Source organism: Eimeria acervulina, genomic scaffold (genome assembly GCF_000499425.1).
Source record: "Eimeria acervulina Houghton genomic scaffold, Eah_scaff426, whole genome shotgun sequence".
NCBI classification, from domain to species: domain Eukaryota; phylum Apicomplexa; class Conoidasida; order Eucoccidiorida; family Eimeriidae; genus Eimeria; species Eimeria acervulina.
This window is the reverse complement of record NW_013547328.1, coordinates 360-27,886: the sequence shown is the minus strand read 5'-3', so window position 1 is coordinate 27,886 and position 27,527 is coordinate 360. Positions and strand designations below refer to the sequence as shown.

General features: G+C 56.2%; 4 protein-coding genes across 4 annotated transcripts; 3 read left to right on the top strand and 1 right to left on the bottom strand.

Annotated features, from left to right (window-relative positions):
• Positions 1 to 544: 544 nt before the first annotated feature.
• Positions 545 to 9,162, top strand: EAH_00038040 (hypothetical protein, conserved; the record flags this gene model as incomplete). The annotated part of the gene is made up of 17 exons (XM_013391981.1): positions 545 to 637; positions 1,254 to 1,409; positions 1,608 to 1,687; positions 2,062 to 3,232; positions 3,965 to 4,671; positions 5,269 to 5,399; positions 5,511 to 5,583; positions 5,746 to 5,871; positions 6,110 to 6,196; positions 6,408 to 6,552; positions 6,694 to 6,769; positions 6,986 to 7,109; positions 7,439 to 7,679; positions 7,915 to 7,998; positions 8,194 to 8,303; positions 8,543 to 8,596; positions 9,120 to 9,162. Coding segments are annotated over 17 exons (3,501 nt in total), but the record flags the coding sequence as incomplete, so codon positions are not given.
• A 1,274-nt stretch (positions 9,163 to 10,436) lies between these two features.
• Positions 10,437 to 17,979, top strand: EAH_00038030 (hypothetical protein, conserved; the record flags this gene model as incomplete). Its single annotated transcript, XM_013391980.1, has 4 exons — positions 10,437 to 11,298; positions 11,512 to 12,683; positions 12,966 to 17,282; positions 17,869 to 17,979. The coding sequence occupies 4 exons, from the start codon at positions 10,437 to 10,439 to the stop codon at positions 17,977 to 17,979; spliced, it is 6,462 nt and encodes a 2,153-aa protein (XP_013247434.1).
• Positions 17,980 to 18,485: 506 nt separating this feature from the next.
• Positions 18,486 to 24,571, bottom strand: EAH_00038020 (hypothetical protein, conserved; the record flags this gene model as incomplete). The annotated part of the gene is made up of 5 exons (XM_013391979.1): positions 18,486 to 21,270; positions 21,603 to 21,999; positions 22,299 to 22,454; positions 22,649 to 23,138; positions 23,285 to 24,571. The coding sequence occupies 5 exons, from the start codon at positions 24,569 to 24,571 to the stop codon at positions 18,486 to 18,488; spliced, it is 5,115 nt and encodes a 1,704-aa protein (XP_013247433.1).
• Positions 24,572 to 25,304: 733 nt separating this feature from the next.
• Positions 25,305 to 27,243, top strand: EAH_00038010 (methionine aminopeptidase, putative; the record flags this gene model as incomplete). The annotated part of the gene is made up of 3 exons (XM_013391978.1): positions 25,305 to 25,947; positions 26,170 to 26,562; positions 27,095 to 27,243. The coding sequence occupies 3 exons, from the start codon at positions 25,305 to 25,307 to the stop codon at positions 27,241 to 27,243; spliced, it is 1,185 nt and encodes a 394-aa protein (XP_013247432.1).
• Positions 27,244 to 27,527: the final 284 nt, after the last annotated feature.

Below are 27,527 nucleotides of genomic sequence, written 5' to 3'. Positions count from 1 at the left end.
TATATATATATAGGGTGTATGTATATGCAGTACACCAGAATATGCACTGCATAAGACAAGTGTATCTGTACAATTGCGTTTCTTTCTTTTTAAAATATGTTTGAATAGATAATTAAATTTGTTGTTTTAATATAATACTGTTTGTTTGTTTGTTTGTTTGTTTGTCCTTAGAATGTCTGCTAAATCGGCATGAAGCTGCCGGCCTTGTGCTGTCTTCGGACTTTATTTTCGGGGTTTTGTTAGACTCTGCTCGCGCCATGCATTTTCTGCACTCTCCTCGAGCAGCTAAACCTCATTTGCTGCATCGCGACTTAAAACCAGCTAATATACTCATCAAGGCATGCACAAACCACAAACCCTAAACCCTAAACCACAAACCCTAGCGCTACATACATACCCTCAACCCATACTATTATAAATTACTCTGCTCAATACCCACTTTTATACCTTCACATTTTGCATTCATACGCAATTCAACGCATACACAAACTTTGAGTTTAGGGTTTAGGGTTTAGGGTTTAGGGTTTAGGGTTTGTGGACGCAGGATGGGAGAGCTCTTGTCACCGACTTTGGGGTCGCGAGGGTAGCGGAGCACCGCTACTTTGAACACGAAATGACTCAGGGCCCAGGCACTGAGGTAAACCCTAAACCCTAAACCCTAAACCCTAAACCCTAACCCTGGTGGTGGTATTTGCCTGTCCTTGGCTTGCGCAAGCTCGCTTTTTCTGTCTCTTTTCTTGCTTTGTATGAGGTCGAGCTTTATTGTCTCCTTTTACTGTGTCTCCTTCCTTCTAGTATATGCATATATATATATATATTTTACATATATATATGTATATATATATATATATATATTATATGTCTCCCTCTACTGTCTCCTTTTGTCTCTCTTTCTTTTTCTGTCTCTTTTAAATTATCTGTCTGTCTTTCTTCTTTCTGCGTCCTTTTATCTTTTATTAATTAGCTCTGTCTTTTTTGTCTCTTTTTAACTGTCTCCTGCTATTTTTAAATGTCTCCTTTTCCTTGTAACTGTCTCCTTCAGCTGTCTCCTTTAGCTTTTAACTGTCTCCTTTTAGCTGTCTTTTTTTGCTGTCTCCTTTTAACTGTCTGTCTCCTTTTAACTGTCTGTCTCCTTTTAACTGTCTCTCTCCTTTTAACTGTCTGTCTCCTTTTAACTGTCTCTCTTTTTTTAACTGTCTGTCTCCTTTTAACTGTCTGTCTCCTTTTAACTGTCTCCTTTGTGATGTTTTTAGGGGTACATTGCGCCTGAGCAGAGGACAGCAGCCTACGATAGGCCCGCTGATGTCTGGGCGTTCGGTGTAATTGCTGCTCGTCTTCTAGGATTTCCTCATTGGAAGTGTTTATCAGATTCTAAATATAAAATATCTCTGTCTTTGTTTAAACATAAGGTATACAAACCCTAAACCCTAAACCCTAAACCCTAAACCCTTAACTCTAGAAGAAACCGTGCAACAGCAGCTGTTTGAAGATGCTACAGACGTTCCTTAGCTGTAGGATGTCAGGTTCTAGGGTTTAGGGCCTAGGGTTTAGGGCCTGGGGTTTAGGGTTTTAGGGTTTAGGGTTTAGGGTTTAGGGTTTGCGCGCAGGACCCATTTTTAGTGAACTTGGCTCTGGCGTGTTTGGAGACAGATCCTCGCATGCGCCCCACCTTTGAACAAATAGTCAAGTAAACCCTAAACCCTAAACCCTAAACCCTAAACCCTAAACCCTAGGGTGGCATGGGTGGGGAGTTGTGTGCCTTTTACGCTGTTTTAGGGTTTAGGGTTTTGAGTAACGGTTTGGGGGTTGTGCTGCATTTTATCGTTTGCTGTTAATTATCTTTGTAATAATTTTATTATTATTATTATTATTATTATTAGTTTTATTATTTTATTTTTATTTATTTTGTTTTTATTTTGTTCGCTTCAATTCTGTTGTCCGGTTGGGGTGTATGGGCACAAAATTGTGTACTGCAGCAGCAGCAGCAGCAGCAGCAGCAGCAGCAGCAGCAACAGCAGCAGCATTTGGGGTGTACATGCAGCTTTGTGTGTTTTGTTTCAGCCGTATTGTTGGGGAGATATTTCGCGTAGAGATGGAGAGGGTTTTGAGCTCAGGGTATAGAGGTGTGCTGCCGCTGCAGCAGCAAGATGTTTGCTGCTGTCGTTTCGAGCAGCAGATCCACCAGATAGAGCAGCAGCACCAGCTGCAGCAGCAACTGCAGCACCAGCAGCAGCAGCAGCAGCAACTGCAGCAGCAGCAAGCCTGTGGGGCCCCACACTGCTCTGAAGACGCCCTCGCTTCACCCGGAATTCTACCAGCCCCTGCTTGGTCGTATAGGGGGGGCCCCCAGGGGGCCCCCCAGGGCTCAGTACCCCCTTTATCTCTTTCTTTAAGTGCATGCAGCTCTCCTCGTCAAGCAGTAGCGGGGCCCCCCTCAGAGGATCTTGAGGGGGGCCCCCTCTTAGACTCGCCAGGGCTTGTAGGGGAGCCACTACCAGCAGCAGCAGCCGCAGTAGCAGCAGCAGCAAATGCAGCAGCAGCTCATGCTGCCCATGGAAGATCTGTTGTTGCTGCTGCTGCTGCTGCTGCCGCTGCTGAAGCTGCTGCTGCAGATGGGGCGCATGCAAGCTTTCAAGCATCCGAAGCAGAAGGGGCCCCTGAGGGGCCCCTTGTTGGGGGCCCCCCTAGAGCTGCGATTACTCCTAGAAAGTCAGGGCTCGCATGCAGCTTGGGATCAGCAGCAGGTGCAGCAGGTGTAGCAGCAGCAGCAGCTGCTGTTGCTGCTGCACCTGCTGATGCTTCCCCAGTTGCTTCGCGGTCGTCTCCTAGGAGGAGTTTAAGGGGGCCCCTACTGGGGCCCCGCGTTGCATCTGCAGGGGCCCCCCAAGGGTGTTTAGGGGGGCCCCCTGCTGGAGAGGGTTCAGAGGGGGGTAGCGATGAAGGGGCCCTCAAGGGGCAGCAGGGGGGCCCCTCTCCCCTTAGAGGCCGAAATGGGACGCGCCGCGCGAAGCCCCACACTAGCAGCAGCAGCAGCAGCAGCAGCAGCAGTAGCAGCAGCAGCAGCAGCAGCAGCAGCTATAGGGCTGAGAGCAGCAGCGGGAGTTCGTATAGTGGGAGGGGTAAGAAAAGCAAATTATACACAAATAATAATCTAAGTACAAGGAGGGGGGGCCCCATAAGCCCGAGGAAGCTGCTAGAAAAGGGTACAGGGGTTGGGGGCCCCTCAAAGGGGGTAGGGGGGCCCCCGAAACCAGGGGGAGCCTCCAGGGCTGCCAGCAGCAGACACCGCAGTGTACAGTCATCTGCTGCTGCTGCAGCAGCAACACGAAATCTTGAAAAGGGGGCCCCCACGTAGGGGGCCCACCTCTTATGGCCTGCGGGGCCCCTGGGGGCCCCCCCGGGGGGCCCCGCTAGCTGAATACTTTTTACTTGCTCTGGGGGGCCCCTGGGGCCCCCCTTATTATTAGCTGTTGTCTATTAGCAGCCTTTTAGGGGTTTATGAGGGTATATAGAAAGAGAGAGAGGGGCAGAAGGGTTAGGAAGTAAAGATTGAAGAGAGATAGATAAGAGGCATCAAAGGAGACAGAAGAAGAAGAGACAAAAAAAAGAGGGGGGCCCCTCTATTGAAGTGCTAGGGTACAGACAGACGGCACGGGGGCCCCCTGAAGCTTCTTAGCTAGGGGGCCCCCCTCTCTCTCTCTCTCAGTTTGTTTAGTTCGCTCTAAGTTATATTATATGGCTTTTGTTTTTCTTGTATACAGCAACAGAAACAATAATATATACAACAGACAAAGAGAGACAGTTAGGGGCCAGGGGGCCCCCCACTACGCACCTATTCAGGGGCCCCCTTTTTTCTATATACTTTATTTGTTGCAGCTCGAGGCAACTATCTCTTGAAGAAGAAGCTCTTAGGGTTTAGAGCTCAACTTTAGGGTTTAGGGTTTAGGGTTTAGGGTTTACGCAGGCCTGCGCTCAGCCGCCGGACATAGCCAGCGGGGGCCCCCAAAGGCAGCACTACGACACTGTGGGGCCCCCTTATTACCCTAAGGGGCCCCTCTATTACCCTAAGGGGCTCTTAAACAGGATGGGGGGCCCCCCTTACTCTAATGAAGGGGGCCCCCGTCCCTCTAATGAAGGGGGCCCCCTTTCCTGTACCCCAAGGAGACAGCATACACCAAACCAGAAAACCTCTTCTTGCGGCTTCGGCGCCCCTCAAGTTGCTGCTGCAGCTGCTGCAGCAGCTTCAGCAGCTGCATGCAGCAGCGAAGCATATAGCCCCTCCCAGGGGCCCCCAGGGGCCCCCTCCGATACACCAGAGGGTCTGACAGAAAGGGGGGCCCCCCACCCTTCACGTAAGAGGAGGACCCAAGGACCCCAAGATAAACAACCATCAGAGGGCCCCTTAGAGGGGCCCCCAGAGGGGCCCCCAGAGGTGGGGTCAGAGGGGCCCCCAGAGGGGCCCCTAAAGGAGTTGCCAGGGGGCCCCCTGGGTACTACTAACCATCAGGAGGACCCTTCTAGAGGGGCCCCCGTTGCTGCTGCAGGGGGCCCCCCGGTTGCTGCTGCTGAGGGGCCCCTAGGGGCTGGTTTTCGTTTGAGTATGAATCTGCTGGCCGGGGTTTTAGAGTTTTTAGAGCTGCCAGACTTTTTAAGATGTCTCCTTGTCTCCAGGTAGGCTAAACCCTAAACCCTAAACCCTAAACCCTCGAGAAACCGCCACCATGACGAAATCCACAAAGAGGGAGGGCTCAGGGTTAGGGTTTAGGGTTTAGGGTTTAAGGTTTAGGGTTTGATGAGACTCCTTATGCAGGGCTTTTCATGAAGCGGCATGCAGCGCACTGACCAAAGTGAAGTCTATTGGAGAGACAGGCAAACCCTAAACCCTAAACCCTAAACCCTAAACCCTAGTCAAGCCCCTAGCTGCAAACCCTAAACCCCAAACCCTAGGCCTTGCAACTCCCAGTGTTATAGTTCTAAACAAATAAGGAAGAAAGATTTTTGCTAGTAACCCCAATCCCCCCTCTAAACCCTAAACCCTAAACCCTAATTGCAATTAGGGTTTGCCGTCTCCCCCTGCGTATTTGCTGCGCATCAGCTCGTGTGCTTCTAACAGACGAGCAGCTTAGGGTGCTCCTTAGTCGCTGGTGGGTGTAAACCCTAAACCCTAAACCCTAGGCCAACGGTTGTTGCTGGGGCTTCCTCACAGCGGCGCACTTCAGCGTGTACGGGTTTAGGGTTTAGGGTTTAGGGTTTAGGGTTTGCGCGCAGCACCAACCTCAAAACCCTAGAGCTCGATGGGTTTCTGCTAACCCCTGAGGGTCTGAGGGCCCTTCAGGGGGCCCCCTTGGAGGGCCTCGCGCTTGCAGGCATTGAAACGAAAGACGACACCTTTCTAGAAGGTACTAAACCCTAAACCCTAAACCCTAAACCCTTAGCCCGCCGGACCTGCAGAGCGTCAGTGCGAGGCTGACCCCTAAACCCTAAACCCTCGCTGTCTTTCGGTTGCGCAGCTCTAAAAGACAGCTGCAAGGGTTTGAAATCCTTTGGCTTCATTTGCTATGGCGGCGAGAAGTTCACTGAGGGGTAAACCCTAAACCCTAAACCCTAAACCCTCGTTTGCTTTTGCTGCAGCGACTGCCTTTATTGGTGGTGTTAGCTCTGTCTCTGTCTCGCTGTCCTCGGGCGTGCAGCTTAGGCTGCAAGGCAGGGGTTTAGGGTTTAGGGCTTAGGGTTTAGGGTTTGCAGGGCCTTGGCGGCGTTGGGGAGGTCCTTAGACAAACTGCATACAGCACAAATTGAAGCAAAGAGGCAGAGTGTAGCAGACATCCTTGTTGATGCTGCTGTTGCTGCTGCAGCACCCACTCTAACCAGGTACTGCTGCTGCTCTTGCTGCTGCTGCTGCTGCTCTTGCTGCTGCCCTGCTGCTGCTGCTGTTGCTGCTGTTGTTTCTTTCTTCTGCTGCGGTTGCTTCTGCTTCTGCTGCTGCTGCTGCTGCTCTTTGCGTAGCTGGTTGCTGCTGCTGAAAGCGCTGCTTTCGGAAGTGGATTCTTTCTCTAGCCTGGCGCTAGGGTTTAGGGTTTAGGGTTTAGGGTTTAGGGTTTGTTTTCAGCTTGACTGTGGGCGGCGTCACGGAGGGCTGCGTGCTGCGTATAGCTCAGCGCGTTGGTTCTAAACTGCATACATTTGGCTACACCCGGTAAACCCTAAACCCTAAACCCTAAACCCTCAAGCAGACGGCAACCACGGAGCCACCTGCCCTGTGTTTGACCGTCGCGGGTGGTATTTGGTGTTTGCTTTCAGGGTTTAGGGTTTAGGGGTTATGGTTTAGCGTCTAATGTTTAGTGTTTAGGGTTTAGGGTTTAGGGTTTAGGGTTTAGGGTTTAGGGTTTAGGGTTTGGGGTTTGCAGGCTGAACGTTGGGGGGGCCCCCGTGAACGACTCTCTTTTATCTCTCTGTGCCCTGAGGATGGGGGCCCTCACAACTCTTCGGCTCGCAGATGCACTGACACCCAAAGACCTCCAGGGGGCCCCTGGGGGCCCCCACCAGAACCTCGTAACCCTAGACCCTAAACCCTAAACCCTAAACCCTAATACCTTCTATACCACAGTCCCTCCCAAATACCAGCACTTGCCTGCAAAGTAACACTCACTTGCTGCACGGTTTAGGGTTTAGGGTTTAGGGTTTAGGGTTTAGCGTTTGTGGTGCTGCGCTCGGCAACAGCAGCCGCTAGTCACGGCGGAGGGCCTCTCACGGCTAAGACCTCTCCTCGGTAAGCCTTAAACCCTAAACCCTAAACCCTAAACCCTAATGCTTAAACCCTAAACCCTAAAAGGCAGTCTGCAGCATAGAAACCCCGACGGCTGCCTCCTGTTTGTGTCTCTCCTTTGGTGTACGTTCAAGTGGTGTGAGGGTTTAGGGTTTGGGGTGTTGGTTTGTTTCGCGCCGAGGGTTTAGGGTTTAGGGTTTAGGGTTTAGGGTTTGTCAGGTCAACTGAAGGCTTTGAGCTTGAGCCGAAGCTGCGGCCTCCCCTTCGCCGTCCTCTCAGACATAGACTGCATGGTGTTTGCTCGTTCACTCTCTGCGAACCTCCAGGAGCTCGAACTCAACGGGTCCGCAACGAGGGTTTAGGGTTTAGGGTTTAGGGTTTAGGGTTTAGGGTTTAGGGTTTACAGCTGCGCATTCAAGGTTTTACGCTTAAGGCTTAGGGCAGAGTTGCAGAGGGCCACACTATAGGGTTTAGGGTTTAGGGTTTAGGGTTTAGGGTTTAGGGTTTTTCGTGGCGGTTACCTTGGAAATGTTGTATATCTCGTCTTCACCTTTCGGGTTTATTTGTGGTTTAGATTTTAGGGTATTTGCTGTATGCCCCGTTTTAGGGTTTAGGGTTTAGGGTTTAGGGTTTATATTGTAGGGTTTAGGGTTTAGGGTTTATGGTTTGCAGGCTGCACGGGGTTTCAGACGCGTTTCTTCACGAGGCGTTGGACGCCTGCGGTTCAGGGGCCCCTGCAGAGGGTTCTGGGGGCCCCCCTTGCATGCCTTGGGGAGGGGGCCCCCGAAGCAAAAGAAAAAGAAGTAAAGAGCAGCAGCACTCTGAACGCCTTCATAGTTGGTGTCTAAGAAAGGTCTCATTTGAAGCTTCTGATATATCCGATGTGGGGCTACAAACCCTCGCAACCGCACTGGTAAACCCTAAACCCTAAACCCTAAACCACGCAACCTCTAACGCCACTCCTGCTGCTGCTGCGGTTGCAGCAGTAACAGCAACAGCAGCAGCCACAGCAGCAACAGCAGCAGCAACAGCAGCAACAGCAACGCAGCGCACAAAACCTTCGAGGGAGTACCCGTGGACACCGTAGCCCTCTTCGGGTTTAGGATTAAGGGTTTAGGGTTTAGGGTTTAGGGTTTGCTTTGGTGCAGGGCCCCAATCTGTTAAGCTTGTGCCTCAAGGGCTGCCACTCTATCAGCGAAGCAGGACTCGCAGCTGTGGCCGCTTGCTGCCCTGTAAACCCTAAACCCTAAACCCTAAACCCTATGCCCTAGGGCCTTCTGTAGGGCTACCTTGAACGCTTGGCTAGCGATGAGTAGACTCTTCCGAGTGGTGTTGCATGCGTGGTAGGATTTAGGGTTTAGTGTTTGAAAGAAGGGTTTGGAGGGATTAGGGTTTAGGGTTTAGGGTTTGCGGTGTGTACACCACAGAACCTGGAGGCTCTAAACTTAGGGGCTTGTTCGGGTGTAAACGACATGAGCGTTACTGAGCTGCTAAAAGGCTGCAGCAAGCTAAGGACAGTAGTCCTAAACGACGCCAGGTTGGCTAAGGGTTTAGGGTTTAGGGTTTAGGGTTTTAGGGTTTAGGGGTTTTAGAGTTCAGCGTAGTAGGGTTTTGGAGTTTAGGGTTTAGGGTTTAGGGATTGGAGTATGATTTGGTTGGGTTTTTTGTGTCTCTACTTGTCTGGCTCTCTCGACTTAGGGGGCGTTTGGGGTTTAGGGTTTAGGGTTTAAAGCTGAGGGTTTAGGGCTTAGGGTTTAGGGTTTAGGGTGTGTACAGGTGGCAAAGGGTTGCCGGCGGCTACGAAGTCTGCGTCTGGACGGCACGCGAACGGTAAGAAGAAGCGAATGCCTTTGAGCAAAACCCTAAACCCTTGTTATATGGTTTTAGGGTTTAGGGTTTAGGGTTTAGGGTTTAGGGTTTGTGTTTGTGGGGCTCAGTCGAACGCAGGCGTTGCTGCAGTAGCACAACATCTATGCCGCCTCGAGTTCTTTCATTTAAGCCGCTGTTTATATCTAACTGGGGGCTGTCTCCTATCTTTTTCTGCTGTCTCTCATCCATCTCTAAAGTGTATTACTATGCCCAGCACCCACGTCTCCCAACAACAGGCTCAAGCCTTCAGGTCCCCTAAACCCTAAACCCTAAACCCTCAAAGTCTACTGGGGACATAACTAGGTTCGCCCCCCTAACCTCAACAACTCACCAGATAGCAACGTGTTGGCTGTCTGAGGGTTTAGGGTTTAGGGTTTGGATTAATACACAGGGGTCGGGGATAGGGCTTACAACCCCATGAGAACAGCGGGGGCTACATCCCTAGGGTTTAGGGTTTAGGGTTTATTAGGGTTTGTGCGCGCAGAGAACGAAATCCAAATGCTCTACTGAAGCTAGAAGACCCTTAAAATGAAGGGCCCCCTAAACCCTCAACCTGTTTCTTTTAAGGCCTCTACGAGGCCCCAAAGTATATTTTAAGGGGCCCCCTTAAGAGGCTCTGTTGAGGGGCCCCCCTGAGGGGCCCCCGTTAAGGGGCCTCTTTTAAGGGGCCCCCTTTAGGGGCCTCCTTTAGAAGCCCTCTTTAAGGGCTCTCTTTGAAGACCCCCTTTAAGGGCCCCCTTTGAGGGCCCTCTTTAAGGGCCCCAATCTGAGGGCCCCCTTTAAGGGCCCCCTTTAGGGGCCCCCATTAGGGGCCCATAGGGATAGCCAAGGGCCTGCTCTAAGGGCCCCCTTTCATCTCCCCCAGGGGCCCCCAGGGGCCCCCAAGGGCCCCTTTGAAGGGCTTCGTTCAGGGGCCCCCAAGAGACACAAAGTTCGCCCTTGGGGACCCAAGGGGCCCCCTAGAAGACGTTTTTGTATGCCCACATGCGGGTGCTGCTTTCATTCAGGGGCCCCCCGGGTGGCTCCTGCCTGGTTTATGTAGCGTTTGTTTGTTAGTCGCTGGTGTATATACACCTCATTAGTTCTTTACCCCTGACTAAGTACTGCATTTTTATATAGCTAGCTTCTTTTTAAATGCTTAACCAATTGGGTGTAGGGGTTTATTGCTGCATTCTATTGCCACGTTAAAGAGAAGAAGAAGAAGCCCCTAAATGGCTTATGCATATTAACTCCTAATACCCCTTGAGGGCCCTACGTCTCAGGGGCCCTAGGGGAGCTCTTTAAGGGTTTGTTGCTGCAGATAAGGCCTTTGGGGCCCCTACTTGAGGCCCAGATGGAGGCCCTTTAGGGGCTTGGGGGGCCACTATTTTAATTACAGTTGGGGGCCCTTTTAGATAAATAGGGGCCCCTATTTCAAGCTACTTTGGGGGCCCCCTAGGAAAGCACAAGAGGGGCCCCTAGTTAATAATAGTTGAGTTGGGGGCCCCTTTCGAAGGTATTTGGCTTTATTTCATTGTATTTTTCGTATAAATATTCAAAAATAGCTTTTAGTTGTATATTTTTCTTGAATTTTTAATTTATTTCAGCTCTTTTAGATGCACAGACACCTCAAGCTCAGCGGCGTGGTGACCCCCCGGGCTCGCCGCCTTTAAGCTGCGGAGTCTTTGGGGGCCCTTTACGTTTGAAAAACAATAAAATTCTAATTTTTTTGTTTAAAATATTAAATAAAAGAGAAATTGAGGTGTATCTGTAGCGCATATATACAGCTCCTACAAGCTAACGCAACAGAAGACCCTTCTCTATGGCCCCCTCTAAGGGGCCCCCTCCTGAAGAGGGGCCCCCAGGGGCCCCCCAGTTTATTCCTCTGGAGCCCTTGAAGCCTCTGGGGAGGCCGGAAGCCTTTGCTGAGATTCCTCCTGCATACCCTGGGCACAAGCTGGGGTGTACGTACACCTCAACGAATGAACTCAAGGGGCCCCTGGAGGCGAAAGGCGCTGTGGATGGCCCCGAGGGGGCCCCTAAGTTTAAAGACCCTGCCTTTAAGGAGGCCCCCACGATCCCTCCCGAGTTGCTGGGACCCTTCGTTGGTTGGACAAGAGCTATACACTTGGGGTCCCCCAAACCTCCTTATGAAGCTCTTGAGTCTGCGGACATCTCTGCCTCTCCTTCTCTTCCTAGCGAGCCTGCTGCTGCAGCAGCAGAAGCAGCAGCTTTAACCTCAGCCTCTTCAAAGCGTAGCAAACCCCCTAAGGGGGCCCCCTCTAGCTCTAAAGGGAAGGATGTCCCCCAGCCTCTTCCTCCAGAAGAGCCTTCTTACATTTTGCACAACCGTAAGAGGGCCCCTAACCTTCCTCAATCAGAAGGGGGCCCTCAGAGTTCTCCTATTAAATCTGTAGGCAACAGCAAAGGGCCTCTAGAGGCCTCAGGGGCCCCCATTGGGGCCCCCCCTCCTGTGGGTGGGGGCCTCCAGCAGGAGTTGAATGCAAAATATGGAGACAAGCTCCTTTCTCATACTTGTCTAGATTTAGGGGGCCCCCCTGCACCAGGCACTGTATGCTGTACCCCTCCTGGTACCTGTCCTGGGGCCCCCCCTATTGGCCCCCCTGGTGGGGGCCCCAATGGAGTAGGGGCCCCCTGTGGATCTGTAGGGGCCCCCCCGGAGGGTGCCCCTACAGATATAGGGGCTTGTAGTAGTATAGGACGTTGTTGTATGATAGTGCACTTGAAGAGTTTCTGTACGCGACGCTTTAGTTTAGGAGAGCTTCCTGGGGGCCCCCTTGGACAGTATCTGCACTCAGTTTTTAGTTTTATCGCCGAGTGTGCAGCATATATCCCTAGAGGTTTATTCTTGTGGGAGTTAATACACCCCCAATCAGAAGGGGGCCTGCCTCTACTAAACCCCTCTGGGGACTATACTGTTAGGCTTTATTTAGAGGGCTGCTGGAGGCCTATACAAATTGACGATACAATACCCTATGCCGGCCCCTCACAAGCCCCTGTCTTCCCAGTCTCTAACGAACCTAGAGAGATATGGGGACCCCTACTAGCTAAGGCTATACTCAAAGCATTCAGGGGCCCTCTTGCAGCAGGGTTGGGGCCCCCACCTGTTATTGAAGCCCTTACCGGCAGAAAAGAAGTACTCCTCCCTCTGTCTCCTTCACTTGTCTCTTCTTACTGTCTTAAGGGCCTCTGGGCTTCGGTTAGGCTAAAGACACAACCCTGCTCTCCTGCTGCTGCTCCTGCTGCTTCTGCTGCTGCTGCTGCTGGAGAAGAAGGTGCAGCAACAGAAAAGGAAGCAGCAGCAGGAAGGGGGGCAGGAGGGACCCTTCAGGGGCCCCTTGGGGGGGGCCCCATTGAGGAGATGTTAGGCTGGAGGCCCTTTCTGCTTGCAGCAGCAAGAGAAGGAGACAACCCTGCAGTGTCTCTGCTTAATCGGCAGTCGGGTGGGGGGCCCCTGCAGCAGCTAGCGGGGCCCCCTGGGGGTTTGTTTGCTTCGCAGGGGCTGGAGGAGTTAGGGGGCCCCCGGGGGGCCCCCAACAAAGGGGGCCCCCAGGTAGGGGGGGGCCCCCAGCTGCCCTATGAACAATATCTAACAGACTTCAGTGGGGCCCTCCCTCTTAGTAGCCCTCAGCATCCGTTTAATAAAGAAGAGGAGCAGCAACGGAGAGCAGCAGCAGCAGCTGCTGCTGCTGCTGCACCTCCTGAAGTTCTGCGAGAAAAAGAAGGGGGCCCCATCATCGTTCGGAGGCCCTTTGCAGTGCTGCTGCAGCACCTGCTTGGGGGGGGCCCCCCACTACCAACAGAAATAGATATTGATGACCCTGGGGGCCCCCCTGTTGCTGACGGGGGTGGGGAGGCCCCTGAAGGAGACAGAAGGCCCTCAGAAGCACATCCAGGGGCCCCTGCAGCAGCAACAGCAGAACAAGAAGGAGGGTCTCCTCGGGTGAGAGACAGCGGCAACCCTCAAAGCAACACGGAGACGCCTAGGGCAGTGGGGACAGCATCGGGGGCTGCTGCTTCCTCCCGCCGCAGCAGCGCCACACATCTCGTAAGACTGCTGTTGCTGCTGCTGCTGCTGCAGATAGTGGTGGTGCTGCTGCTGATGCTGGTGGTAGTGCTGCTGCTGATGGAGATGATGGTGCTGCTGTTCCTGATAGCGGTGCTGCTGCGGTTGCTGCTCTTCTGCTGCTGCTGATGGTGCTGCTAGTATTGATAGTGGTGCTGCCCTCACGCTGCTGCTGCTGCAGCTTCTGCAGCAGCTGCTTATTTTGCGACAGCGCTTCTGTTGTGGCTTCTGCTGCTGCTCTTGCTGCTGCTGCTGCTGCTGCAGAATAAATCTGCTATCATTCAGGAGGCCCTGAAGACGTGGGGAGTGCCCTGGGCTACAGGGGGGCCCCCACCAGTACCCCCTGAGGGCCTCCGACTTGAAGGGGGCCCCTGGGTCCCTTGGGAGGCGCTGTTGGGGGCCCTTGCACCCAGGCGCTGCAGCATCTGTAGCAGCAGCAGCAGCGGCAGCAGCAGCAGCAGCAGCTGCTGCTGCTGCTGCTGCTGGCAGGGCCCCACCTTTTCGGTGTTTCTGTCGGAGCAGGGCTTAGAGGAGGCCCCCCTGCGCGATTTGTATGAATATGATTGGGGGCCCCTGTCTCTCCAGCTGCCGCTGAGGGCCTCAGTCTGTCTCCTTAACATTCCCAAGAAGAGACTGTTCCCCCCAGCAGCAGCAGCAGCAGCAGGAGCAGCAGGAGTTTCTAGTAGCAGCACTGCTGCTGCGGGGGAGGCAACAGAGACAGCTGCAGCAAACAGGAGACGCCTATTAAATTACTTCAGGCCCCACACACTTATTTTGTCTCTTCAAGGGACCCCCTTGCTGCTGGAGGGGGCCCACGGAGACACTCAACAGGGGGGCCCCGTTAGGGAGACAGGGGGCCCCCCTGACGGGGAGGGCACCAACGAGCAGCAGCAGCAGCAGCAGCAGCAGCAGCAGCAACAGCAGCAACAACAGCAGCAGCAGCAAGAGACAGCCTGCCATCTCCTCAACCTGGATACAATAATTCCGCAGTGGGCCTCAAAGACGCCGCAGGTCAATGCTTGGCTTGCTGCTGCTGCTGCTGCTGCTGCTGCTGCTGCTGGAAATGGTGGTGGTGGTGGTGGTGCTGCTGCTGCTGCTTGCTGCACGGGTGCAGTTACGGATGCTGCTGGGAGCGCAGGAAGCGCTGCTGCTGCTGCTGCTGCTGCGGAGTTTGCTGCAGCAGCACAGCTGCTGATGGGCCCCGAGAGCGTTAACACGCTGGCTACGGGGTGGGGTAGTTGGGGGGCCCCCAAGTGCAGCAGCAGATCTGCTGCTGCTGCTGCAGGTTTGCTGCTGCAGCGCATTAAGGGGGCCCTATTGACAGAAGATGTGGGGGTCCCTAGCTTAGGGGCAGAGAGGAGGGCCCCCCAGATGCTGCATCTAGCTAGGGGCCTCAGCAGTTTGCTGCTGCACGGAGAGGGGGGGGGCCCTGTCTCCTGTCTCCTCGAGCTGGGGGCCGGGGTATTTGCCTTTCTTGTTCTATTGAGGGCCCCTGCAGCAGCAGCACCTTTGACTGTCTCTTGGAGGAGGCCCCTGCTGCAGCCGCAGCAGCTGCAGCAGCAAGCGGAGGGTGCTGCTGCAGCTGCTGCGCAGCAGCAGCAGCAGAGCAAGCGCAAGGGGCCCTCAAATGACCCCTCAGGGGCCCCTGGGGCTTTACCTAGAGACGGTGGGGGGGCCCCCCAGGCAGCAGCGCAGGGGCCCCCGGAGGCCCCCTGCATGCACCTCAGCGTAGAGAGTTTCTTAGGGGCCCCCCCGCTCTCCTTTTGTGTGCAGCAGTACCCTATTGTAGGGCCCGAGAGGGGGCCCCCCGGCTGCCACTCGATATGGTATAAGGCAGAGGTTGAGGCCCTCTGGAGCCTCTCATGGGGGCCCCCCTATTTGCTGCTGCTGCTGCAGGTACCGCATGCAGGTCTAGGGCCCCTCCTCCGTCTCTCTTTGACTCCCCTGGGGCCCCCTGTCTGTGTACCTGCTGCTGCAGCAGGGGGCCCCCTTGCTGCTAAAGGGGCCCCACAAGAACAGCAGCAACAACGAACTGCAGCCCTAAACCTCGGGGCCTCTCATCTTCGTTGTCTCCCTTTGCTTCCTTTCTTAAAGGTGCCCCTGACTGAGCCCCACATGCACCAGCTGCAGCAGCAGCAGCAGCAGCAGCAGCAGTACTATGCGAGCAGGTATCTGCTGCTGCTTGAGGCTGCACTCCCTACCCCTTCAAGAGCTGTTCATTGTTCTTTAAGTATTGCACTGCCTCCTCAGGGGCCCCCGGGGCCCCCAGAGGCCCCTGTGGGGCCCCTTGCTGCTGCTGAGGGGCCCCCAACTGCGGATGCTTCTATCAAAGAACCAGCAGGGGGGGGGCCCCCTGGGAGCCCCTGTACCCTTAGCTCTGTCTCTCCTCAGAGGCCCCTATCTATTCAAACCCTTCCTCTTAGCTTTAAGGCCGTCTGGCAGGGGGCCCCCCTAGGGGGCCCCTGTGGGCCCCCAGAGCTCTCCGACCTCTGTGGGGGCCCCTACGGAGAAGCAATTCTTCTCTGCAACCACAGGCTTGTTGTTAGGGGCCCCCAGGTAGGGCGCTTCTCCCTCAGCCTCACAGTAGAAGGGGGGCCCCCGGGGGCCCCCCGGGCCCTGCTGTGTGCGCAGCTGCTGCAACTGGTGAGAGGGGGGCCCCCCCCTGAGACCCCAGCAGAGAGACACCCTATAGAAGACAGCAGCCGCTACACTCAGGATCTGCAGCACGATGCAGCATTAGCTGCTGCAACAGCAGCAGCAACAGCAGCAGGAGCAGGAACAGCAGCAGCAACAGGAGCAGCAGCAGCAGCAGCTCTTAGGGGCCCTTCTTCTGCCCTGAAAGGCCACCCCTCAAGGCGTGCTGCAGCAGATACCGATGAGGGGCCCCTACTCAATGAGGAGCGCCTCCAGCCTCCAGAGGAGTTGTTGCTGCTGCAGCAGGAGGCCCCTTGCTGCTGCATCTTTGCTGATATTCATTTGCTGCCGGGTGTCCCCTATGTACTGAGGGCCCACTACTACGACCCACGCAGCACCGCGCCTCTCTCCCCTACCTCTACCAGCAGCAGCAGCAGCAGCAACAGCAGCAGCAGCAGCAGCAACAGCAGCAGCAGCAGCAGGTTGAGCTGGGTGCTGGAGGCAACTGGCAGCAGTGAATTGGCTGTGGGCCCCGATATAACAAAAGAAGAAGTTGCTGCAGCATGGAGGGAGCCCTACGACAGCGGGAGGGGCCCCCAAGGGGCTTTGAGTAGAAAGCAGTACCTTCAGGGGCCCCCAGCAACCGTTGCTAGGGGGCCCCTCTTTGGGGGCCCCCCTCTAAGCAGCACAGATAACCTGGGGGCCCCCAACCCCATCTCCCTGCAGCATCTGCTGCAGCTTATCTACTGGAAGCTCAATATTAACCTCCTGCAGTTTGTAGAGGCACTCCAAGCAGAGGCACAGCAGCAGCAACAGCAGCAGCAGCAGCAGCAACAGCAGCAGCAGCAGCAGCAGCAGCAACAGCAGCAGCAGCAGCAGCAGCAGGATCCCGCTGAGGCCCCCAACTGGCGAGAGCCAAAGAAGCTGCCGTCTTCTGGGGGCCCCCAAGTTGAAGAGCGCAACAGCAAATACCCTACAGGGGGGCCCCCAGAGACAGAAGAAGGAGAGGGCCCCTTTGAGCTGACTCAAGAGATATTCTGCTGCAGCAAGCTGCTGACTGAGGGGCCCCTCAGCCTCTGGATTGGGGGCCCAGAGGCCCTGAAGCGGCTGTATATAGAGAGTGTGGGGCCAGCGCTTGCTGCAGCAGGGGGGCCCCAGACACCGCAGCAAATTGCTGCTGCTCTAGAGAAGGCTGCAGCAGGGGCCTCTCTTAAAGGCAGAGACGAGGAAGGGGGGCCCCCCAAAGGAGTAGGAAGAGACAAGAAGTTAGCACCGGGGGCCCCTGACAAGAAACTCAGGGGGCCCCCCGAGAAGGGGAAGGGGGGCCCCGCAGCAGCTGGAGGCAGCAGGGGCCCCCAGTCAAAAGGAAGCAGAGAGGAGACAAAGAGAGACAGGGGTCTCTCGTTTGTCTCTCCTGAGGGCCCCCTTCTGTTATCTTCACCTCCCCAGCTCCTTAAGGGGCCCCTACAGCCTGAGCTGTACGTACACCCCGAGCTTAAGCGTTTTGTTGCTTCTATTTCAGGAGAGTTTCCCTCTCGTGTTGTGAGACCCCACACTTATGGGGGGCCCCCCGAGGGGCCCCTATGGGGGGCCCCCGAAGGGGCCCTATGGGGGGCCCCCGAGGGGCCCCTTTGGGGGGGGCCCCCGTTCTCCTTGTCTCTGGGGGCCCCCCACGAAGAACCTGAGGCCCCCTGGGGGGCCCCCCTAGATGAAAATGCTACAGAGACAACAGAAGAGCTGACGGAGGCGTGGGAGGAGACTGTCTCCTACATTGGGGGCGTGCGCGCCCTGCTGCAGCAGCAGCAGGAGCAGCAGCAAGAGCAGCAGCAGGAGCAGCAGCAGCAGCAGCAAGAGCAGCAGCAAGAAGGCACGGAAGAGGAAGAAGGAGGCGGGGCAACAGGCTCAGGGGGCCCCCCTCAGCAGGGCCCCTTAAGCCCTCTACTGAGGGTTAGGGGCCCCCAAATTGAAGCGCGGGAGGCCCTAAGGCTGCTGCAGCAGAAGCGGCAGGAGGTGCTGTCTGCTGCTGCAGAGATAATGAACGAAGAAGCAGCAAAAGAAATAAAAGCAGAGACACTCGCAAAACTGCTGCAGCAAATGCAGCAAGCAAAACTGAGGGGGCCCCACAAACAAACAGAAGAAAAACTACAAAATACCCTCGCCTTATACAAAGCAGCACAAAGGTACATCAGCTGCTGCTGCTGCTGCTGCTGCTTGCTGCTGCTGCTGCTGCTTGCTGCTGCTGCTGCTGCTGCTTGCTGCATTCTTTCCTCCTGGCTTCTTGTTCCCGGCCTTGCTGCTGCTGCTGCTGCTGCTGCTGACTGCCGTTGCTGGCGCTCTGTAGACCCGCTGCGTTGCTCCGTGCTGCAATTGCTGCAGCAGTTGCTGCAGCAGTTGCTGCAGCAGTTGCTGGTGTTTCTGCAGGCTGCAGCTTGTGTTTGATGTGCTGTCTCTACCCCAGAAGATTGCTTATCTGTTGCTGTTGTCTCCCCTGCTGCTGTTGCTGCTGCTGCTACTGGCGTTTCTGCTGCTACAGAATGCAGGATATTTTGGAGAGGCCTGGGGGCGGCAGCAGCAGCAGCAGCAGCAGCAGCAGCAGCAGCAGCAGCAGTCCTTCAGGGAAGAAGGAAGATCGTCGGGGGCCTAAGAAGCGGCAAGAAAGAGACAGTGAAAATATCGTCTTGACTCCAAAGGAGACAGAAGAAATTAAACGTCTCCTTGCTGCTACGGGGGCCCTCGAGCTGCTGTCTCCATCTGTGAGGCCCCTCTGTCCCCCTAAACTCTCTTCTATCATTGCCTGGGCTACTGAGGCCCTCAACTCTCGTAAGGAGCAAACCAACGAAACCCTAAACCCTAAACCCTAAACCCTAAATAACGGCTACGCCCCTTGGGGGCCCCCTAGAGGGGCCCCTACACAAACTATCGCGGCTTAAGAGGGCCCTAAAGAGATTTTAAGAAAGAGAGGGGCCCCCCTTCACCTATGCATGGGGGCCCCTCTTCATATAACCATCGAGGTCTCCTCTTAATCAAATCAAGGGCCCCCGGGGGCCCCAAGGGGCCCCCAGGTTTCCCTGCTAAACCCTACTGAACTCATTTGAGCTTAAAGGGGGCCCCCAAGGGGCCCCCACCAATCTTCTGTTTTAAAGGAGGGTACTAAACCCCTCCTCCCCTGGGGGCCCCGCTGGAATGAGGCCTTCCTCTTGGGGGCCCCCCGGAGTGGGGGGGCCCCGAGGGCCTTGGGGGCCCCCTTGTGTATGCCCCTACAGATTTAGAGGGGGGCCCCCCGGCGGGGGCCCTCGTTGATTTGGGGGCCCCCCTGAAGTTGGTATTCCCTCTGGGGCCTGCTCGTGGGGGCCCCCCTCTATCCCTATCTCTATCTCTATCTTTATTAGCACTGCGTCTTGTACGTGTAGTAGGGGGCCCCTGCCCTGTTGTTTGAGGGGCCCCCTCTGGGGGCCCCTCTGGGGGCCCCTGATGTAGGGGGCCCCCTCCGTCTGTTTGCTGCTGGGAGCCCCACTGCTGCATTAACTGCTCATAAAAAATAGCCTCTTCAGCAAGAAGTATTGCTAAGGCTGTCTCCTTCTCCTCTGCTTCGATCTCTGCTAAGCTGGGGCCCCGTGCTGCTGTACCCTGTATCCTTGCTGCTGCAGCAGGGCCCCAACAGTTGCAGCTGGGATCGTTAGTGGGGGCCCCCCGAGCCTTTAAGGGGGCCCCTCGAGCCTTTAAGGGGGCCCCCGTTCGCACTGAAGAAAGAGGGGCCTCAGAAGCACGCACCCGAGCCTGCAGCAGCAGCTGCTCCTCTTGCTGCTGCTGCTGCTGCTGCCGCTGCTGCAGCTCCTCCTCCATGACCTGCCGAATACTTGTCGTTGCGGGGGCCCCCACCCCTGCTTTGGGGGGCCCCCAAGCCCTTCTCTCTCCTGTCGGCCCCCCTCCAGTCACGGGCTGTTGCTGTTGCTGTTGCTGTTGCTGTTGCTGTTGCTGGTGATGGTGCTGCTGCTGCTGCTGCTCAGCAGGGGTCCCCCCTTCTTCTCGCAGCTGCTGCTGCAGCTTCAGGAACCTTCTGCTGGGCTTAACGCGCACAAGTGTCTCTAAAGATATCTGAAAGGGGGCGCCTCTGGTTGCTGCTGCTGCTGGTGCTGCTGCTGCTGGCGAGGGCCCTTGGGAGGCCCCCCCTAACGGAGATGCTGCTGCAGCAAGTAACTGGGAGGCCCCACTAGTCACTGCTGCCGGGGTCCCCTGGGGGCCCCGTAGAGGGCCCTCCTGGGGGGGAGGGGTCAGGGGGGCCCCCAGCGAGCTGGCTGAAGGGGGCCCCGTAGCAGCAAACCGGGGGCCCCTAATAGGAGGGTTTGCTGCTGAGCTGCTGCCCTCTAATAAAGGGCCCACACAGGGGCGGGGCCCCCGAGGGCCCCGTGCATGCTGCCATTCATCAGTCGTTTCCTGCTGCTGTTGCTGCTGCTGCTGCTGCTCATGCGCAGATGCTGCAGAAGGAGAGGCCCCCAGTAGCTGCTGCTGCTTCTGCTGCTGCTGCTTCTTCTGCTGCTCTTGCTGCTGCTGCTCAATGTGGCGTTGCTTCTGCTTCTCCTGGTGCTTCTGCCGTTTCTGCTGTTTGCGGTCTTTGTTGGGTTGCTGCATTTGCTGCTGCTGCATTTGCTGCTGCTGTGTGTGCTGCTGCTGCGTTTGCTGCTGGTGCTCCTTTAAGGGGCCCCCGGTGCTGAGCCCCTCAGCAGCAGTATCTGTAAGAAAGTCTGCAGCATTGAGGGGGCCCCCCTCAGCAGCAAAAAGAGACAGCCAGATATCACGAGGGGGCCCCCTAACGTAACCCAGAAGGGCCCCCGGAGTGAGAGAGATAAGGGAGAAGACAGCAGGCAGGGGCCCCTCTATTGGGGGGCCCCCCATCTGCTGCTCTCCCCAAGAAGATGACGGGGGGCCCCCCTGCATGCAGTGGTATTCAGGGGGGCCCCTAAGACCCTCAGACAACTCTTCGGGGGGCCCCTCGGGGGCCCCCTCATCAGGGGCCCCCACGCGGAGGGGGCCCCCACTAAGGGCCCCTGCATCAGCTAGCTGCGCCAGCAACAGCTGCATGCCTGCAGCAGCAGCACGATGCAGTAGGAGCGGCTGGTGGGCGTGGTGCTGCTGCTGCTGCAGCTGCAGCAACAGCAGCGGAAGGTTCAGCAGCAGAGCGCAGCAGCAGAAATCAAATAGCTGCGGCAGCAGCAACCGCGTACATATACCTGAAAGCTGCAGCAAATCTGCGAGCCCTGTACACCTCAACGCTAATCTCCCGCAACAGAGAGACACGAGAGAAGGGAACCCTTCTTGCTGCTGCTGCTGCTGCTGCTGTTGCTGCTGCTGCTGCTCCTGTTGCTGTTCATGCTGTTGCTGCTGTTGCTGTTGCTCCTGTTGCTGCTGCAGTCGTTGCCGCTGCTGCTGCTCCTGTTGCTGTTCCTGCAGTTGCTGCCGCCGCCGTTGCTGTTGCTGCTGCTTCTGCTGTTGTTGTTGCTGCTGCTGCTGCTGCACCATAGGAAAGTAAGGGGGGTATTCGGGGAGGATGAAGGAGACAACAGCAGCCCCGTGGCAGCTGCTGGCTGATGCTGCTGCGACGCCTCCCAGAGGCAGCAGCTGAGGCGTGCCTACAGCCACTGCAGCAGCAGCAACAGCAGCAGCAGCAGCAGGAGAAGCAGCAGCAGCAGCAGCAGCAGGATCCGAACCTGTCTCTGCTTTTAGGGGTAGTGAGTATAAAAGACCTTCTGGTGTCAGCCCCAGCAATTTAAAAGGGCCCCCAAAGCAGATGCTAGCAAACTTAGGTAGAGGCTGCTGCGGGGGGCCCCCTGCAGGGGGCCCCCTGTGGGGCCCCTGCAAAGAGCAGTCCTGGGGGCCCCCGGTGTGAGAGAGGAGACACATCTCTGCTGGCCGTACACCGGAGCGCCACACGCATAATCTGCATGCACCCCACACACCAGCAACAGCAGCAGCAGCAACAGCAGTAGCACAAAACGGCAGTGGGAGAAGGCATCAGCAAAAGCAGCGCAAGATATCATCACCTGCTGCAGCACTAGCAGCAGCAGCAGCAGCAGCAGCAGCAGCAGCACGAGCACCCACGACGGAAGAACCCCCACTAACAGTACCATTAGCAGGAACAGCAGGAACAGCAGCAACAGCAGCAGCAACAGCAGCTGCAGCAAATTCTGTGTGGGTCTGTAGAGCTCTTCACGGGGGGCCGCTACAGGGGCCCCTGGGGGCCCCCCGAGTATTTATTTAGAGGGTACTGACTGTCCTTCTGCTGTGAGGGCAGCTCCAGCAAAGTCTCCTACACAAATAAAAAGCAGCGAGGGGGCCCCGTGGTTCATCGGCTGCTGCTGCCACTCACCAGGGGCCCCCAGAGGGGGGCCCCCAGCAACGCCTGAAGATCGAGCGAAGCGGACGGGGAGGGGCTTGAAAAACAACTCCCAGTTCTTGCTGCTGCTGCTGCTGCTGCTGCTGCTGCTTGGTCTGCTGCCTATGCTGCCTCGGTGGCCTGTTGAGGGCTGAGTGGAGTGTTCTTGTCGTCGCCGCTGCTGCTGCTGCTGCTGCTGGTGTTGCTGGTGTTGCTGCTGCTGCTGCTGCTGCGGGTTCGGAGCTGAGGCAGGGGCTGGTGCAGGTGTGGGGGCTGCACCCCACACAAAGACCTCTGCAGCAGCAGCAGCCGAAGCAGCAAAAGCAGCAGCAAAAACAGCAACAGGGAAGAAATGTGAAATTGAAGGGCTTCCTCTAGAAGCAGCAGCAGCAGTAGCAGCAGCAGCAGCAGCAGCAGCAGCAGCAGCACAGCCAGCAGCAGCAGCAGCATAGAGCCGGTAATATCATCACCATCAGCAGCAGCAGCAGTAGCAGCGGCAGAAACACCCAAAATCCACGCATCTTATTTTCTGCTGCTGCTGCTGCTGCTGCTGTTGCTGCTGCTGCTGCCTCTTTTCTCGCTGCTGGGCTTACGCTGTGGGGCCCTAGCAAAAGCAGCAGAAGCAGCACCTCCTGCTGCTAGCTGCAGCACAGGAGGGAGACAAAGCACTTCAGGCGAAGAGACGAAGGAGACAGAAGGAGACAGCCCACACTGCCCCCGGTCGTTCGAGCCCAGCGCCAGCGTCGTCCCTGAATAAAACCCTAAACCCTAAACCCTAAACCCTAAACCCTAAACCCTAAACCCCAAAGGTAAGACGCCATACAGGGGTTTGGCTGACGCAGCAGCACAATGTATGCAGCAGCACAATGTATGCAGCAGCACAATATAAGTAATCAACGCGCGAGGGTTTAGGGTTTAGGGTTTAGGGTTTAGGTCTCTTTACCATCATTGAGAAGCAGCAGCGCGTGTCTATCTCCAGCAGCAACAGAAGAGACAGACAGCCGCAGGGGCCCCTTCAGGGGCAGCGGCAACTCAGCAGCAGCACCCGCTGCTCCCAGGCCTAATCGAGGGGGGCCCCCGGGGGGCCCCCTAGGGGGTTTTGTGAGTGTCTCTAAGTGTGTCTTTAAGGGCCCCCACACCTCTCCCTTGTTTGGGGGCCCCTCGGAGGAGTAGCACATCAACTGGGGGCCCCCATAAGAAGAAGGGGCCCCTTTGCTAGAGCCTCCTGCTGCTGCTGCTGCTGCTGTTGCTGCTGTTGCTGCTGTTGCTGCTGCACTTCCTGCTGCTGCCGTCCCGCCCCACAGAGGGTCCGGGCCCCACACAAAGAGAAAAGATTCTTCACTCCTACTACCTTCTAATGGAGGGGCCCCCTGGGGGCCCTTGGGGGCCCCCCTCTTTACTAAAGCGAGTCCGTGGCGTGTACCTAGAGCAACCTGAGGAGACACCCCAAGAGAAGACCCTCAGCAAATGCATGCAGCAACACATCAAGAAGAGGGGCCCCCTTGGGGGCCCCCCGTTCCCCTGCTTTTTGAATCAAAGCAAGTGGACCCCCGTAGCCCTAGGGGCCCCCCTATGCTACGAGGAAAAAGGAGAGGGGGCCCCTCAGGGGGGCCCCTGATGAGGGTCTAGGGTATATCTGGCTTGCCTGAGCGATGCGAGTAGAGGCCTCGGGGGCCCCTGCTGCAGCAGGGGGCCCCTTAGAAGTACGAGAAGAAGGGAAGGGGAGAGAGAGAGGCTGCGGCTCTACGATAACTCCGCTGCTGCCGCCTGCTGTGGGGCCCCACACCCAGAGGGTCCCTCTTGTTGCTGCTGCTGAAGCAGCAGGGCCGCAGCAAACTCCTGTGACGCATAAACAGCTCGAAGGCAAACAGTTAGGGCCCCCACAGCTGCTGCAGCTGCTGCAGCGCAAACCCTGTTGCCGCTGCTGCTGCTGCTGCTCCCTCTGCCGCTGCTGCTCCCGCTGCTGCTGCTGCTGCTGCTGCTGCTGCTGCAGTTCATTTGTAATCTTTAAGGGTACTCTGGTAGGGGCCTTATCTCTTTTGTCTCCGCGACAAGAGAAAGGAGGGAGACCCAAAAGAAAGGAATCTTGCAAGCCCCAGGTGTACAGGCACCTCAACAACCGCACACCTAAGGGGGCCCCCAGGGGGCCCCCAGGGGCCCCCAAATCGCTCGATAAGCAAAACGATGAGACCCAGGGGGCCCCCACAGGCAGCAAAGCAAACTGAGACAGTCGCGCAGCCTCTGCAGCAGGAGGGAGGGGCCCCCCCTCGCAGTTCTTGCAGCCCTGGGGGGCCCCCTCAAGACCCTCAGAGGGGCCCCCTAGGGGCCCCAAGCAATCAGCGCACAGAGGTAAGAAACGACAGAAGCATGAAGGAGCAGCAGCAGCACCTGCTGCAGCAGCAGCAGCACCAGCAGCAGCGGGTCTAGAAGCTGCGGGATCTTCTATCTTGCTGCTGCTGATGCTGCTGCTACAGGGTTCATCCGCGCTGCTGCTGCTGCTAAGGAGCCCTCCTTTGAATGCGTTTCTGAGGGCAGCTGCTGCTAGCCGGCAAACTTCTTTCGGTGGTTGCAGCTGCAGCAGTTCAGCAGGGGCCCCTGGGGGGCCCCCCAACTGCAGCAGCTGAAGAGCACAAAGAAGATTGCCTCTCCTAAGGAGCCGAGATATACCTAAAGCAGTGCAGCTGCTGCAGCAGCGCAGACACCGCAAGAGGTTGCAGGGGGCCCCCCAGGCCTCCCAAGTCAGGTCCTGGGGGGCCCCCCAAACCCCAAGGGCCCCCAGGGGCCCTTGGGGCCCCTGGGGCCCCTCGGGTTTGGGGGCCCCCCTGGGCTTTGTAGCAGCCGGGGGCCCCTGTGTACAGCTGAGCATAAGAAATATAAAAGTAGCAGGGGCCCCTATCGTGCACGGGGGCCCCCTGCTTATTTGTTTGTTGTCTGTCTTGCTGAGATAAACAAGACAGTGAACAAACAAGAAAAAGAAGTAGAATTATAGAGGAGGCAGCAGCAAAGCGAAGGGTCCGGTGCAGCAGCAAGGGGCCCCCAGTAGCTGCTGCTTGGGGCCCCCAAGAGGGTTTATTAAGGAAGCAGAAAAATAAATATAATAAATAAAATAAAAATAATCGAACGATGCAAATGCACAAGATAATTAATACACCAGAAGACAGCAGGGGCCCCCCGACGTATAATAGACAGAGGGGGCCCCTTGTCTCTCTCTAAACGAAGCTACTGAGGGGCCCCCAACCTATGTTGCTGCTGCTGCTGCTGCAGTAGCAGCAGCAGCAGCAGCAGTTTTATCCCTAAAGAAAGAAGCTCAGGAGTTATTAGTTTTTCTTATAGGGCCCCAGGTGTTTGGTGTAGAGGGCCTCAGTGTTTAGGGGGCCCCCCCATAGAAGGGGCCCCTCTATACCCGAGTATAGAGCAGCAAACAGCAGCCAGTAAAGAGTAAAATAAACAAAAATATTATAAACAAAAGGCAGGAAATATGCAGCAATAAACGAAGTATATTGCATAACGAACAACAACAAATCAAGGGGGCCCCTTAGGCTTAGGGGGGCCCCCTCTGTCTTTATATAGGGTACTGAAGAGGCCCTTGGGGGCCCCCAATGTCTTCTCTATTAAAACCCCTTCGCTTCTCATCTCTCGAAGAAACAAACATAGGCAGCAGGAAGCCACTGTTGCTGCTGCTGCAGCTGCCGCTGCTGCTGCTGCAGCTGCAGCTCCTACTGCTGCGGCTGCCGCTGCTGCTGCTGCTGCCTTTGCTGCTGCTTCTGCTGCAAGGGGGCCCGCAGGGGGTCGGCTGCTTCCGCATCATTGGCAGTTCGCCTAACAGCAGCAGCAGCAACAGCAGCAGCAGCAGCAGCAGCAGCAACAGGGGAACACCGGATTTAAGGGGCCCCCTGAGAGTTTTGCTTCCTTCAGCGCCGAGCAGATGCTGCTATAGGGGGCCCCTTACATTGTTGGGGGCCCCCTATAGAGGGGGGGGCCCCCGTGTTTGCTGTTCAGCGCTGCAGCAGCCTGTGGGGGGCCCCCTATTCGCAGCAGCAGCAGCAGCAGCAGAAGCAACAGCAGCAGAAATTCTCTCGCCTGAACCACGAGAGGTACCCCAACACATTGAGAGGCCTCCATACGCGCAGCAGCAAGCAGCAGCAGCAGCAGCAGCAGCAGCAGCTGAAGAAGATGAAGAAGAAGACGAAGATTATTCAAAACAGCCAATGCCCCCACCGCTAACCCCTGAGGAGATTGACAGTACGACTGGTTTTGCTGCTGCTGCTGCCTTTGCTGCAGCTGCTGCCTTTGCTGCTGCAGCTGCTGGTTCTGCTGCTGCAGCGCTAGGTTTTGCTGCTGTTTTTTTTGCTGTTTCTGCTGCGAGTATTTCTGCTGCTGTTTCTCCGGCTGCTACTGTTGCTGGTACTGCAGCAAGAGCTGTTGCTGCTGCTGCTGTTGCTGTTGCTGCTGCTGCTGCTACAGGGCTGCGTGATGCCTGTCGGCTGACCCGTTTTGTGTTGGAGTGCGCAATGGGCCTCATCTCCCCTCCTCCCTCTCCAGACCAGCAGCAGCAGCAGCAGCAGCAACAGCAGCAGCAACAGCAGCAGCAGCAGCAGCAGCAGCAGCGGGAGGAGTTACGAGGGAACGGTTACGTATGGCGGGGCCCTTGTGCAGGTGTATGGTCTGAGCGTTGGCTTGCAGCAGCAGACAAAGTTGCTGCTGCAGTTGTTTCTTCGGGCTTGCCTCTCAGCGGTTTGCTGCTGGATTACTTTGCGCATAATTTGTCTGTCTCCTTGGGAGCCTATCCATCGTCTCTTCATTATAAAGGCTTCAAAAGAAGCTGCTGCGTCTCCCCCGACCATATACTCTGCCACGGTACCCTGCTGCTGCTGCTCCTGCTGCTGCTGCTGCTGCTGCTGCTGCTGTTTGTTGCTGCTGTTGCTGCTGCTGTTTGTTGTTGCTGCTGCTGCTGTTGTTTGTTATTGCTGCTGCTGCTTTTGTTGTTTGTTGTTGTTGCTGCTGCTGCTGTTGTTGTTTGTTGTTGTTTGCTGCTGCTGCTGTTGTTTGCTGCTGCTGCTGCTGTTTGTTGCTGCTGCTATCAGTGTTGCTGCTGCTGCAGGGGCTGCTGCAGCTGCTGCTAAATTGCCGCTACGAATGCCGCTTTTGCTGTTGCTGCTGCTGCTGGTGTTTTTGCTGCAACTTGTTAGCTGCTGCTGCATCCCTAATATGCCTGCTGCTGCTTCTTCTTCTGCAGCAGCAGCAGCAGTGCATGAGCAGCAGCAGCAGCTGTTGCTGTTTGTTGCTGCTGCAGGTGTGCCTACAGCAGAGCCGTTTAAGCCAGGGTCTCTGGTCTCATTAGACTTAGCGTTATATTTCAATGGTTTTCACGGAGACTGCTGCTCCTCAGCTCTGTACCTACCGCAGCAGGGGGCCCCGGGGGCCCCTGGGGGCCCCCTTCCTACTCGGGCGGAGCTGCAGCAGAAGCAGCAGCTGCTAGCAGCAGCAAAAACTGCAGCAGAGAGAGGCATACAAGCCTGCAGAGAAGGTGCCCCGTAAGCGAAGCTGTGCTCCTGCTGTTTTGCTGCTGTTGTTTCGCTGCTGCTGCTGCAGTACCTGCTGCTGCTGCTGCTGCTGCTGCTGCTTTTCCGTTATTGTGCTGCTATTGCTGCTGCTGCTGCACTGCTGCTGGATTTGCTGCTGGTGCTGCAGCTGCATCAGCAGGTGGTTTTGTGTATGCATTTGTCGGTTTATTTATTATCTTTTAATTAATTAATTAATTAATTTGTTTGTTTGTTTGTTTATTTATTTAGTTTGTCGTCTGTAGGCCTCGCTATTGAAGC